Raw genomic sequence first — 14485 nt, forward strand, 5'->3', positions numbered from 1 at the left:
TGGGATCAGACTTACCAAGTCACTTCATTTTCTTTAAGATGATTTATCCTTTGGAAGGTTGAGACACAAGTGGTTCTAAAAAGCCAAAGATCGAAATAAACTGAGGTTTTTGCTTTTTCTTTTTGTCTACAATAAAATGTCTTGGTGGAAGCTATGCTGAAATTTCAGGGTTGTCTGAATCAGTCTCCATCCTGCTCTCAGCATAGCTTGAAGAATATTGTGTTCTGCAGAATTGTGCACTAAAAATTACAGGGTTTATGGGGGAAAATAAGGTTAAAGACAAATCATTTAAAACCTAATGAACTTTGTACCTAAAGCACTAACAAGAAGAGAATTAGTACCTTGGAGATAACTTGGACAATTCAGGCAGGTAGCTCAACATGCTTGGGGCTGCTTCAGGGAATATTGAAAATGTACAAAACCAGTAAAGCAGAAATGTTGGCTTGCAAGCATGGAGACAATGCAGATGGAAACCGACCTTTGAACACCTGAGGAAGCGCAAACTAAACTGTCAGGAGATAAGAGCCCCGCAAGGTTAGGGGCATAGCTCTCTGACAAGAGAATTCTGGTTGCTGCACTTATTTTTAATTTTCTTATAACAGAGCTGGGAGGGTTTGTGCCTGTACATCAGACAAGTGGGGGGGCTTTTTCCTTTCCTGGTGAAGTTTATAGTTCTTTCCTCAAACTATGCTAGCTCACCTTGCCTAGGAAAAATCATTTATGAACCAGTACAACTTCCATGTTATACTGACATTGTTCCCTGTTTACTAGACTCACACAAACTAAACTTACCGTAGAAACAGATATCGGAGCAGAGCAGATTAGACTGTTTCACAGTCTGGGGAAGATGAAAACAGCTCTATCAGACTGGAATTTAGACATACTCCTCATCTTTCTTTTCTGTTCCTTTACCCTGCCCTATTATCATGTCTTATCTACACATGCTTACCTACTCTTTCTAGAAGTCTCTTTGAAATGTATCTTTCCGTAATCTCATTAGTGTCCAAATGTATAATGTAGCATAATTTGTATCATTTAAATTAATAGCAAAATATGGTCAGGCCTTCCTTGTCTATCATTTTTTCCCATTCGTCCCTTTTTCCTCTCCCTTCCTCTAAGGCTGAGATATTGCTGTCAAGGAAGTGGATTGGTGACAGGGAAGAGGTCTCAAGAGGAGGGATGTGTATACATGTATGTGGAGGAGGCTTGCTCAGAGGACTGAGCAGCAGCACGTATAGTATCCAAGAAATAAGGGCGAGAAGACCCAAGGCACAAAGGTAGAAGGTAGAGGAGGCTAGCAGGGTAGGGGAAAGATTGGTTGCACTGAGCAAATTAGTAAATGTCTTTACAGGTATTGGGAGCTAAGTTTCTCCCTGCAAAAAGAGAATATAAAAATAGAAAGGCGGAAGGCTCAGAAAAGCCATGAGATGTTGGAGTCATATTGAAAATATCAGTATGAACTCATTAGTTTTTGTAAGTACATACACAGATACGGAAATAGTTATAAATGTGTGTTTGTGTGTGTATTTATTTATTTCCTAGCTTCATTCACTGTGAAGACTTAGAAATAATGAATACTCATTAGCAGTGAGCATATAGAGCACCTGTATTTTAGTTTCTAAATATCTTTTGCCACTAAGATGATCAATACATCTTGAAAAAAAAAGACTGATTCTTGGGCTGGGACAGGGAAAGAATAATATGAGCCTGGAGTATCTTCTTAGGCCAGAAAGCATGAAAGTGCTTAAGAATGGTGGCAAGAAGTACGAAGGACATAGGAGCCTCCCACGCCTATGGGACAAGCGGGGACAAATTGTCCCTGACAGTTTGACAATTAGAGCCAAATTAGGGACAATTTTTGGGACAAATTGAGCATCAAAATAAATGAGTGAATTGGATCACAACCCATTGAATAAAATAGACCCAAACTGATATCAATAAATGAATAAATCAATGGGACAGATGGAAAACTCTTCCCTACTGCACAATACTAATACATGTAGAAGGAATGATGGAAACAGATAATCATTATTTGGCAACCATTATTGTGGTAGTTAATATAGGCAGGAGTCTTCAATGGATGCCAAGGCTCATGAAGGAACAGGATATTGGTGAGCAACACAATATACTCTTGTAAAACACTAATTGAGTACAAAAGGAGAAAAGGTTTCCTTGTGGTAGAGAAACCAGGCGATCAAGATTAACACGCCCTCCAGGGGTGATGGTATGCACCTGTAGTCCCAGCTACTTGGGAATTTGAGGCGGCAGGATCACTTAAGTTCAAGACCAGCCTGAGCAACATAGTGAACCCTTATCTTGGGGGGAGAAAAGATTAACATGCACATGGTAGGACAGGATGGCATTGCACCATTAGGGTGATATTCCAGTTTGGAATACATAGCATGATTCTGGTCATAGGAGGCAGAGCACAGACCCAGGTTGAGGGTCACTATCTTAAATCTGTTCAGGTTGCTATAAAAAAATACCATAGACTTAGTGGCTTATAAACAACTGAAATTTTTATTTCTCACCATTCTGGAGGCTGGGAATTCCAAGATCAAGGCGCCAGCAAATTCAGTGTCTGCTGAGGGCCTGCTTCCCAATAAAGAATAATCTTCTCGTTGTACCCTCACATGGCAGAAGGAGTGAAGGGTCTCTCCGGAGCCTCTTTTATAAGGGCACTAACCCCACTGAAAGATTCCACCCCCATGACCTAATCACCTACCAAAGACCCCAGCTCCAAATACCCTCACACTGGGGAACAGGTTTCAACTTATGAATTTTGAGGGAACATAAATGTTTAGACCATAGCAGTCATTCTATAGAATGACTATGAAAGACAAGAAAGCACATGGAGCTGTTCCAAATCGGAAAAAGACTGATGCTCTGAGGATATGATAATTAAGTACGACCTATGTTCTGGATAGCAGTGTGGATCAGAAAGGATTTTGAAATTTAAATGAACTCTGTGAATCACTAATAGTGTGATATCAAAATCGTTATATAAGGGAGTGGCCTTGCTTTGAACAGATACCAGTAGTTGTGTTTGGGATTACAGGGCACCATTTCAGAAAAAGATGCTGGCTAGATGGCAAGATTGATTTATATGTACAGATAGAGGGAGAAAGAGGAAGAGAGAAGAAAGAGGGTGAAGGCAGATGTGCAAATTATTAACAGTTGGAGAATCTAGATGAAGGGGATAAAGGAGTTCTTTTTACTGTTCTTGTAAATAGTAGATATGAAACTTAAAAAAAAACTTTCAAAAAATGATCATAAAAACATTTAAATCTACTGTTTTGCTTTGTTATTAGATGAGATCACAGCTAGTTTTCGTCGCTTTGGCCCTTTGATTGTGGATTGGCCTCATAAAGCCGAGAGCAAATCGTATTTTCCTCCTAAAGGTAATTCTCAAGATTCATTATACTTATGTAATTTATTCTTACATTGTTTAATGTGTAGCCTTTTCATAAATGTTCACCTTCACTGTGAAATGTTTCATTGTTAAACTTGCATTTTCCCAAATGCTCTTTAAAATTTCAACCTAATATTCTTTTAATTCAAATTTAATTTTACTCTAAAAGATGTTTCAAGATACTACCAAAAGGAACTGTATGTTGATGTTATCAGACTTTTGGTATAAATATTGTTTTAATTTTTTTTCCTATTCCCTTTTCCTTTCTTTAGTTTTAGTGCATGATTCCTTTCCCCTGAAGAATTACCAAAAGATAGGAAAACATGTAAGCCTTCTTTCCCCCTTTTTTTCAGGCTATGCGTTTCTGCTTTTTCAAGATGAAAGCTCTGTGCAGGCTCTCATTGATGCATGCATTGAAGAAGATGGAAAACTCTACCTTTGTGTATCAAGTCCCACCATCAAGGATAAGCCAGTAAGTATAGTTTAGCATAAAATAGCTTCTTGTTTTTGCCTCCATTCATCTATTCTGTGTGAAAAACCCATAGACAACTTGATGTGTTTCGGGTACTTAATTGACACGTTTGTAAGCAGACTAAGTAAAGTCTTGTGAAATTCTTAACATTGGCATTCTATATATTTGCACATATCAATATGACATTTAATTTTTGGTTAGTTGAAATATAATTGGTAAATCTTTATTTTTAAAAGACTTCACGGCTGGGCGTGGTGGCTCACACCTGTTACCCCAGCACTTTGGGAGGCCGAAGCAGGTGGATCACATGAGGTCAGGAGTTCGAGACCAGCCTGGCCAACATGGTGAAATGCAGTCTCTACTGAAAATACAAAAATTAGCCAGGCTAATTTTTCCTGTAGTCCCAGCTACTTGGGAGGCTGAGGCACGACAATTACCTGAACCCAGGAGGCAGAGATTGCAGTGAGCAGAGATCACACCGCTGCAACTCCAGCCTGGGTGAAGAGTGAGACTCTTTCTCAAAAAATAAAATAAAATAAAATAAAATAAAGACTTTACTTGATAATGCATTTAATAAAATAGCTGAATTGCCTCTGAATAACAGAACTCAAATCACAAATACTATATGCGTGTCTTTCTAGCTTTTTCCTCACTTTGATAAAGATTTTACCCAATATTGTCCTTAACTTTATATGTGGTACTCTCCAAAGTAGAGTGAATCGTGTATATACGTGTATAGATACATTGCATAGCATACTGTTTTTTCTTTTTGGAAAAGTTTATCATAAAATTTAGCCTTTAGGAAGGGGAGCAACTGGCATGTTTTGATGAATCTGGCAAAGCAGCAGATTATTATCACTCAGCCAGCACCCAATGAATGATGGGATATAGTGCAGAAAGGAGTTGTCAGTGGGCCCAGCTTAAGCAAATAACATTTGTGGAGCTTCTCTTGATGTCTTGTGGTTGTCTAGGTCAGAAACTTTCTAAGAGTTCCTGTGGTCTGGACTCTTGCTGCTTGACTTGTTTATGTTCCCTGCCAATCCCCATCCGTATTTGAATTTGGGACCTTTGACCTAGGACTCTATTGGTGTGTGTATTTGGGTATACACCGCTGTCAACCCATAGCCGTTGGCGTGGGCATTTGTGATAGTTAGAAAATGTAAACAGTTTTAAATGAGGTACATGATTCTTGATTGACCAATCTAATGGATACACTGAAGTATTTGTCATATAAAAAAAATATTGCAAATATCATCAGTATTTTTACTTTCAAAACCATTTTGAAATAATGCATCAGATTTGATAGTATCAGGAGTAGTTTGCATTTCCTGGACATACACTGATTGGACACACAATTCGAGTTTACTTAGCATTGTATGTTGATTGGCATTGGATACCATGCTAAACATTTAAATTATGTAGATATTGGGGCACTGGACAGACTAAAGGCCCAAATAAGCTTAAAAACACTGATTGGACACACAATTCGAGTTTACTTAGCATTGTATATTGATTGGCATTGGATACCATGCTAAACATTTAAATTATGTAGATATTGGGGCACTGGACAGACTAAAGGCCCAAATAAGCTAAATAAGTGATTTAACTTACAAATAATTACGGACATGTTAAGTAATTTGGCTTATAATAGAGAATCAAATTGAACTTTCCACCTTGGTTTAGTTTATTCCTAAAAATAAAATGATGGGTTGGGATACACGATTTTTAAATCTTCTAGTTTCCCAGCTTTATTGACTTGTAATGATAGGATTATTGCTTTTAGAAATAAAATACTTTGTAATAATTTTTAACTTTTTTGCCCATGAATTGTCTGTTTGAGAATGAGACGTTTTGGTTTGCACGTTCCCTAGGTCCAGATTCGGCCTTGGAATCTCAGTGACAGTGACTTTGTGATGGATGGTTCACAGCCACTTGACCCACGAAAAACTATATTTGTTGGTGGTGTTCCTCGGCCATTACGAGCTGGTATGATGAAACAGACAACAAACTCTCTATCCCATAGCACAGAAATATAAAGATCTTCGGGAGAAATTTTTCCTAAGAATTTGAGTTAACATCCAAAAGTGAGAGTTCTAGAATCAAAGTATCTGGGTTTGAATTCATGTGCTCTAATAGTTAAGTGACCTTGGACAAATTCCATGACTTTTCTAATTCCCAGTTTCCCCATCTGTCAAGTAGGGGAAACACTTTTCCTAGTGTTATTTTGAGGGTTGAATGAGATGACCAGTGCAAAGTACTTAGTCTAGTGCTGCATAATGCTAATTATTACTCTCATCATCGTCTGAAAAGAAAACAAGCCCTTCAAGAATAGACTCTGTATTGAGATTGTCAGTATTTGTTTCCCACATCCTCATTTGCTCAGCAGCCACTGACTGAGCTCTGGGATATAATAGACTTCTCAGCAATGCATCGTATTTTTAGAGTAGTACTTACAGAACAAATTAAATTCCTAACTTCAAGTAATTTGAGGTTTAATAGCGTAAATAAGATTAAAAGAAACATAACATGAACAGGAATGTAGCTGCACGATTTTAACACTTCATAAAGAAGAACATGCAGTCATTACTTCAAGGTTTTTTTAAATGAAAAATTGGTGAACCGACTGTGGGGGAAAGGGTTTTGATGGAAATAAGCCAGGAGGGCCCCCAAAGAATCTACCAGTTAGTTTTCTCGTGTTCAAGTAATTATTACATTAATCAATCCATTATTAACTGGTAAATCTATGGCAGCAACATGGCATAGAGCAGGCAAACATGGGAGTACTATCACTTAATGACCTGTGACCTTGGACAGATGGATCGCCCCTCAGCGCCTCAATTTCCTTGGGAAATTACTGCCTACTTCATAGAGTTGTGAGAATAATAAAGAGAACATACTAGAAAACACCTAGCAACCCCTTGCCCACAATTAAAAGATTAAGGCTTAACACAATGGATGACTGGTTGTAGTAATGTTTCATTTTAATAATTATTATAATGATGTGAGCTGAGAGTACAGATGAATTGCTTTTGATGAAACAGTTGGTGAGCCAGATGAATTTTCCTAATTTTAAATATCCTCTTTGCTCCTTTCTTAATTAGTGGAGCTTGCGATGATAATGGATCGGCTATATGGAGGTGTGTGCTACGCTGGGATTGATACTGACCCTGAGCTAAAATACCCAAAAGGAGCTGGGAGAGTTGCGTTCTCTAATCAACAGAGTTACATAGCTGCTATCAGTGCCCGCTTTGTTCAGCTGCAGCATGGAGAGATAGATAAACGGGTAAGCCTTATACTACATTTTGGAAAATTCTAGAAATGGTCCTCTAAATGTGCGATTACCAATATTAGAATGAGAGAATTTTATGACAGTAAAGTGACAGCTGACAATTTTGCCTATAGAGTTAGTTATGCTCTATAATACATGAAATAATTTCCTATGAATTTCTTTTATCTTTTAGTTTTTTGAGTAGCCTAATCAGAACACTATAATTTACCTGAGTTAATTTAATCTTCTCTAAACTGTAGCTTCCCTTCAGTCTCAATCCATGCATCCATTCATTCACTTAGTTTGTCATTCATTCAATAAATATTTAGGGAATCCTTTGTACTGTGTTATATCAGGTATACAAACAGGAATGCCCTTGAGGTTTCCTGCTCTTTTTGTTTGTTTGTTTTTTAATCCTGGGACATAGCGAAGACCTCAGCAAGCCCCTATTTCTCAATGAATTGCACTCATAGATTTCTCTCTTTTTTTTTTTTTCTTTTTCCACAGCCGCCATCTCTCACTGATTTATTTCTTAGCTTGGTGTTTCATGCATTCAACAAATGTTTTAGTGCTTAGGGCAAGAAGTTCCTGTCCTCATGAGTTTGTTTCCTAGAAGATAGAACTATATCACTTGCCCTTACTACTCGAAGTGTGGCCTGTGGACTGAACGCCAGTCTGCAAACTTAGTTTGTAGTGAGATAGGAATTTAGACCAGAATGTGTAATCAGCTACATTACTGGGCACTATGTTTGGTCCAGCTGGCAATTTTTTTTCATAGAAAGCCTTTATTGATGAGGGAAGCAATATATTGCTTTATATTTTGGTGTCTCCTTTTTATTTCATGGCACACTGGCACTTTCATGCACGCTGACTTTGATATCCAACACTCTGAGGCATTGTGCTAAAATAGATTGATTTGATCGTGTTGTTCTCAATTCAAGATGTAAAAATGATCAAGTCAGTAGTGGTTTCTGCTTTTTATGTTTCATGTCATGTATAGTCTACTTCATTGGCAGTAAAAAAATTTAAGATAGTGGTGGTCATCCTACAAACTGTGAATATATTAAAGAGAAAAGTAGCTATTCTATTATAAGCATCGGGGAGGGACAAGGTTAGTATGTTAACATACCAACTTTGTTTGTTTGTTTTTTGAGATGGAGTCTCTCTCCATCACCCAGGCTGGAGTGGAGTGGTACAATCTCGACTCACTCCAACCTCTGCCTTCCAGGTTCAAGTGATTCTCCTGTCTTAGCCTTCCGAGTAGATGGGATTACAGGCACACACCACCATGCCCACCAAATTTTTGTATTTTTAGTAGAGACAGGGTTTCACCATGTTGGTCAGGCTGGTTTCGAACTCCTGACCTCAATGGATCTGCCTGCCTCGGTTTCCCAAAGTGCTGGGATTACAGGTATGAGCCACCCACCACTCCCGGCCTACTTGGTTTTTTATGCACACTAAAAAATACCTACATCTCACTGCCTCATTCCAACATAAGTTTCAGAGCTGTGGGGGTGGCCATTAGAAATTCAGACTGAATTTGTGTTCCTCTGCAATGAAACCCTTTGCCCAGGGTTCTCGTCACTCTGTAGACATTATGGAGCAGCCTGGAGGCCAGAAGCCCAGTGCTGTCCTTACGCCTGCTCTTCCTGGCCTTCATGGCACTCTTCTTCTTTTGTACTTTTATTTTTTTAGTTAACAATATTTTTTTAGAGGCAGGGTCTCACTCTGTCACCCAGGCGGGAGCACAGAGGCACACTCGTGACTCACTGCATGTTCTTCTCCTTTTGTTCATGGCTAATCTTGGTCGGGATTCCTTGTCAGAGCTGGATGCCACCAGTGGTGGTGACAGCCTGCTGTAAGGGAGTTTCAGCCATGAATCTCTCCAGACTAAAAATAACCAGCTCTTTTCTAGCTGATGAATTAATAACCAGGTGACTGTTAATGCTTGAAAGGTTCACATGACAGGTTGGCCGACAGAACGCTGGAACAGGCCCAGTTTTAGAAATTGACCTCTGACTTTTAGACTCAGGTGAACCATATTCTTACTGAGAAAGAACAAAGCAGGGTTTTAGACTGTGAATCCTATGGCTGCATCTTTTTTTTTTTTTTAACAGAGTTCCAGGTTTGTGATTATAACCCAACATGTGTACACTATAAATAGAAACCACGAGCCAGGCTTTACGACAGCTCAGAATCTTGTGACGCAGTAGTCAGGCGTCTTCCCACCAACTTGAATATTGAAGTGCAATTGTGTGGAACTTGGATCCTCTTGGTTGATTTTGTTTAAATTATGATTCCACATATGACAAAAATCCAGATCCACTAATTAAAATGAGGGTTTGTATCTATGAAAAATCTCCTGTGGGTTTAATCTCATGACGTTCTAGTCTCAACAGTTGGCTTCACTTCATGATGTCTGCTGAAATCCTTTTTCCTTTGAAGGATGTTTATTTAATAAGAAAAATATATAAAATGATAGATAATAAAAGCCTTACTAGGTTCTTAAAAGATGAACTATCCATATTTCAGTAAATGGATAATTGGTCCTTCCTCTTTGGGCACCTTCTAACAGACTCATTCAAATAGTGGGTGGAAATGTACATGTGTGGTGAGCATTGCTGGTCTCGTCACTGAAAAATGTAAACTCCTATTTTTGATTGCAGGTGGAAGTTAAGCCATATGTCTTGGATGATCAGCTGTGTGATGAATGTCAGGGGGCCCGTTGTGGGGGAAAATTTGCTCCATTTTTCTGTGCTAATGTTACCTGTCTGCAGTATTACTGTGAATATTGCTGGGCTGCTATCCATTCTCGCGCTGGCAGGGAATTCCACAAGCCCCTGGTGAAGGAAGGAGGTGACCGCCCTCGGCATATTTCATTCCGCTGGAACTAAAGGATAACTACAGTGCTCATTTTCAGGCCTCAGAATAAGTGCACTCTTCTGTTAATTCTGACCCCTTCCTCAACCTCTTCACGCTGGCATGTCCTTTTGTAGCAGTCTGTAACTTAACTATAGTATAATGAAAAGAATGACCTATAATATAGGTGTTTTGTAGATTCTTGTGTCACTGCAAACAATATGAACTCCTTTTTCGTATTGCCATCGGATTGCATGGAAGTTTTATTCTCTTGTTTTGCTGGAGACCAAGAGGATCCAAACTTCCTGCAACATTTTCTTAGAGGAGAGAGAGAAATATTAAAAGAGAAATGAAACAATAGAGTATTTTGGGTTTTTAATTAAATTATTGTTAATAATATAACATATAAGAATACTTTTATTAAAATAACCATGCAACAATAACACTATCGGTCTATCTGACAGTTTTTCCCCCAGGGAAGTGCTTTTGCCTTTTTCTTTCTTTTTTTTTTTTCATCTTTTTTGTCTCTCTCTTTTTTCCATCCCTTTTTAATTTTTTTAACAGCAATAGAGGAAGTTAACAATTTTTAATGGAAAGAGCATGTTAGAGCAAACAAATGCATAAGCAAGATTGAGCAGCATTATAATTAATTTTCAGGGTTTTGAGGCTGAACATAATTTCATTATCCCTCAAAAAATTACCACCACATCAGAAAAAATAAACAACAACAACAACAAAAAAAGTAAAGTAGGCAGAGCTAGGTTTATTTTCTCTTAAACAATTTTTAAAATTCAGAATGTAAAAATTGGGTAAATTTACTACTGAGAGGAGTGCACTTATTTATTTAATTTACTTATCTGGTCAAAGCCCCAGGAAACCTACCAAAGCTAGAATTAATGACAACTGGTGGGAAACCTAGCATTTCCTCTCCTGAAGAACAAATGTATAAATTTTATTTTTGATGTTTATATATAAACTCTATATCCTAATTTACTAACACTCATCAGGTGTCAGCCTTTGCTCTCCATTTTGATGTTAAAAAACAACAGATCTAGAGATACCTCAAGGATATAATTTTTGATTTTGTGTTACAGTACACTTGTAGCCAAAACTGGAAGACAAAACCAATATATAATTTGGCTGCTGATTGGCTTACTTTTAGATTTAAAGTTACTTTGGGTATCCTGTAATTTAGTTGTAACATAGAAAATGAAAAAAAAAAAAGTTTAAAAAAAGTAGTTGCAAAGTGTTTTGCACTGTTGAACTAAGTAACTGTGTAAATCTGTGCAAAGGTACGTATGTTTATCTTACTCTTCCTATAAACTAAAATAACAATACAGTTTCAGAATTTAGCATGGGACATAGTCAGTGTTTGAAGTGCCAACTTCATCAAGTAATGCATGCTTTATTATAAGTAAAATTCTAGCTTTGAAAGGCGTTATGTGTTGAACAGTATGCTTCAGGGGTAAATTTAAAATAGTCTCTTGAAGCCCTAGTCATGGAAGTAACTTTTATTTTAATTGACATTCTCTTATTAAATGCCCTATCCATCATTAAAAGGATTATTATCAGTGGGCAAAACATGAAATAAAATGATCGAATGGCAATCTTGCTAGTTGTGCTACCTAACAGTACCATCTTGGATCCTTCAAAACCAAAGACTTGCCCCAGCACTGCTGTGGAACCACCTGGCTTATGACCCCTATGGACGATCTTTAGGAAAAGCAGCCCTTTATTTTTAATACAGGCTTTAATGAACTATACCTGTTAAGTTCCAAAGGTCAAAATGGAGGCATTTGCTGTCTAATATTCAAACATAGAAAGGGAGCTGCTTTTAAAGAATTCCCTGCAAATATTGAAAGCAGTCATGCGAATGGAGGGTGCTCTTGTGTAGCTGGTCAGGGACTTTTTTTTCTTTTCTCCTGAACTACATGATTCTAATTGGAATGTTCATTTGCCTCTTTTTACTCTTTTAAATGCTTGTAGGTGGCTTGGGGTGTGCTATCGTGCTGTTCCTACTCAGTAAACAGGTGTGATGAGTTAACAAGAAATAACACTGTTTGAGAACTAGCTTTGAATAATAATTTTTCCCTTTGTACATGACCTGCTGAATTTCGGTACAGTGTTTTTGTAGCTAACTTATTTTGTCATGCACATAATGTATATTTGTTATGCACTACTTTTGTATATCTTGTTTTTCCAACAGTGAACATTTTTAGGCACACTTTTCACTGACGGGATATCTCTTTATGCAATACCTCAATTTTTCATATTGCAAAGAGTAGCTTTTTGTACTTTTATTACTGAGAGATCTTCATATACTTCATTTTTTAATATAAATAATTTTAATAAATTTTATTTTCTTATATTCTGCTTTTTATACATTTCAGTGCTCTGCATACATTTTAAATTATGAATGTCGTGCACTGGCAATGCTATTTTAGAGTCTGCAGAGAAGAGAAAGCATGTTGCTTAAACATCCTTCCCCAGCACCAGCTATTGGTGTACCTATAATTTAAGAAATAGTCTATGTAAAGTCACAAATTAATGAAAAAAAATTCGCATGAAAATGACAGATAACACTGTAGTTCCTTAAAAAAAAAAAAACTAAATGCATAAGCATAGGGTAGAAATTTAAAATAACAAAATTGTCTACAGCTTCTTACTAAGTTTTTAAAATTATTCATAAAACGCAGACATTTTTGGTGAATGTTTAGCCATTTTTAATATTAATAAATTGATGTTAAGTGTTTGATTCAGAGATGTCTGCTCTTTTAAATTATATATAAGGAAAAAAAATAGCCTGCCTTGGGACAGGTCTGTAATGTTAGTATGCATGATTAATGTAAGAAATTGTTATTCTACTAATATTTACTTGTGATTGTGTGACAAGCGTGTTTACAGATTATTTGGTTACACTTCAATTTACAGGGCATAAACAATGATTATCTATTACTCTGAACTTTATTGATTACATGTTCTTCAGATTACATGGGATTGTAGTTGGGAGTTACCATGTAACTCAAACATAATTAACATGTAATTAGTTTACAGATTTTAGGGCATCACTTCAATTCACCAAGCATGTAGTTCTAGCGCACTAGCATGGCACCAGCCATGTACTTACAATGTAGTTACAGAGTAATTACATGGTTATTTTTGCAATGTAAAATAAAGTGTTTCTGATTATTTTCTATGTAAAGGAACCCTCTCCTTTCCCCTCTGGTCCCCGCGCTTTGGTATAATATATATACTTCTCCATACACAGACCTCTGCAGAATGCAAAATAAAACTTGCAGTGAATGAATTTAGCATTTTATGAGAGTGCTGTTGGAAAGACTTGATAATTCACCCCTTTTGTTTTGAAGAGTTGAATCTTCTGTTAAAAGGTGATTTAAAACTTGAATGTGATGAATTGTGGCAAGTTAACTTCAAGTTATGTGCAATACTTATTTCAAACTTTTGAAAGATCTTTGCAGTGTAATTCTTTGTTTTTAATTGCAGACATTTAAAAATGTCATTTTCTACTGTTAAGAGTAATCCTCTTTCTTGCTGGTGTTTCTAAAGAAAAGAATCAGAAATCAATCTTTCTACTAATGTAAATTTGAGATTATTTTTAAAAATGGAATAAAAGAGGTTTTGGTCATTTGCTTTATTTTATTATTTTAAAGCTACTGTGATTGATAGCATTGTAAGAATCGGGACAATATTGTATTCAACTGTTTTATTTTTTATATTTTTAAAATTTAAAGTATAATTAGTTTTTATAATTTTCATCAGATTTTTGTTATATTTTTTGGAAGTGAAACTTTTAGCAAGTGGTTGTCTAGTTTTTACTAATCCCTAATTTTTTTTTCCAGTGTATTGCTCATATTATCAGAAGGAAAAGTTATTTAAGTATGTCAGTTAATTGTACTACTTGGCTGAATTTCCATATAGTTTTTACTGTGTATGGGGAGGTTGTAGTATTTATTATAGCATTTTAAATAAGGGTAATTCATTTTTTATTAAAGTCATTTTCACGTTAAGTTCCTATTTTTGTATGTTCTACTCTTAAGTTATATAACACAGTTCCTTTTTTAAAAGAATTCATTTGTTGAAGTGCTAGTGGAAAATTAATGTTATTAAATAGTTTGCAAATGACTATTTATACCAGTATGCATATAATTTTTAAATATTTGTAATGTGAGATGTTGAATGAATAAAACTTTTAACTCAGATTTCTTTTAATATACTTATTTCTTTTTAACACAAGTAGATTATGCTTTCTTGATTGGGAATATTAACATTTTAAAATATTAGGACTATACTGTTGAGCTAATGCAGCACAAACCAATATGAAAAAATCTTCAGTCATATAAGTACTGTGGCCACTGTGCATTCTTATGTAAGCCTATAAGTGTCGGTGGGTGGTTGTGTCTTTGGCCTGTACTGTTAGTGCACCTGCTGCCTGCCCCGCAGAGTTCTTTTTATT

The 14485-nt window shown here is 36.5% G+C and overlaps 1 protein-coding gene across 3 annotated transcripts in view; it reads left to right on the forward strand.

The window, feature by feature from the left end:
• Positions 1-14231, forward strand: part of CPEB4 (cytoplasmic polyadenylation element binding protein 4) — a 72218-nt gene extending 57987 nt beyond the window's left edge. For all 3 annotated transcript variants that reach the window (XM_001098122.5, XM_015141429.3, XM_001097847.5), the window contains 5 exons: positions 3312-3401; positions 3766-3884; positions 5756-5870; positions 6986-7167; positions 9819-14231. In XM_001098122.5, the coding sequence (XP_001098122.2) occupies positions 3312-3401; positions 3766-3884; positions 5756-5870; positions 6986-7167; positions 9819-10046 (734 nt within the window). In that variant the 3' untranslated portion in view covers positions 10047-14231. The remainder of the gene's footprint in view (positions 1-3311; positions 3402-3765; positions 3885-5755; positions 5871-6985; positions 7168-9818) is intronic.
• Positions 14232-14485: the final 254 nt, after the last annotated feature.

The sequence above is a fragment of the Macaca mulatta genome, chromosome 6 (assembly GCF_049350105.2).
Source record: "Macaca mulatta isolate MMU2019108-1 chromosome 6, T2T-MMU8v2.0, whole genome shotgun sequence".
Taxonomy (NCBI): domain Eukaryota; kingdom Metazoa; phylum Chordata; class Mammalia; order Primates; family Cercopithecidae; genus Macaca; species Macaca mulatta.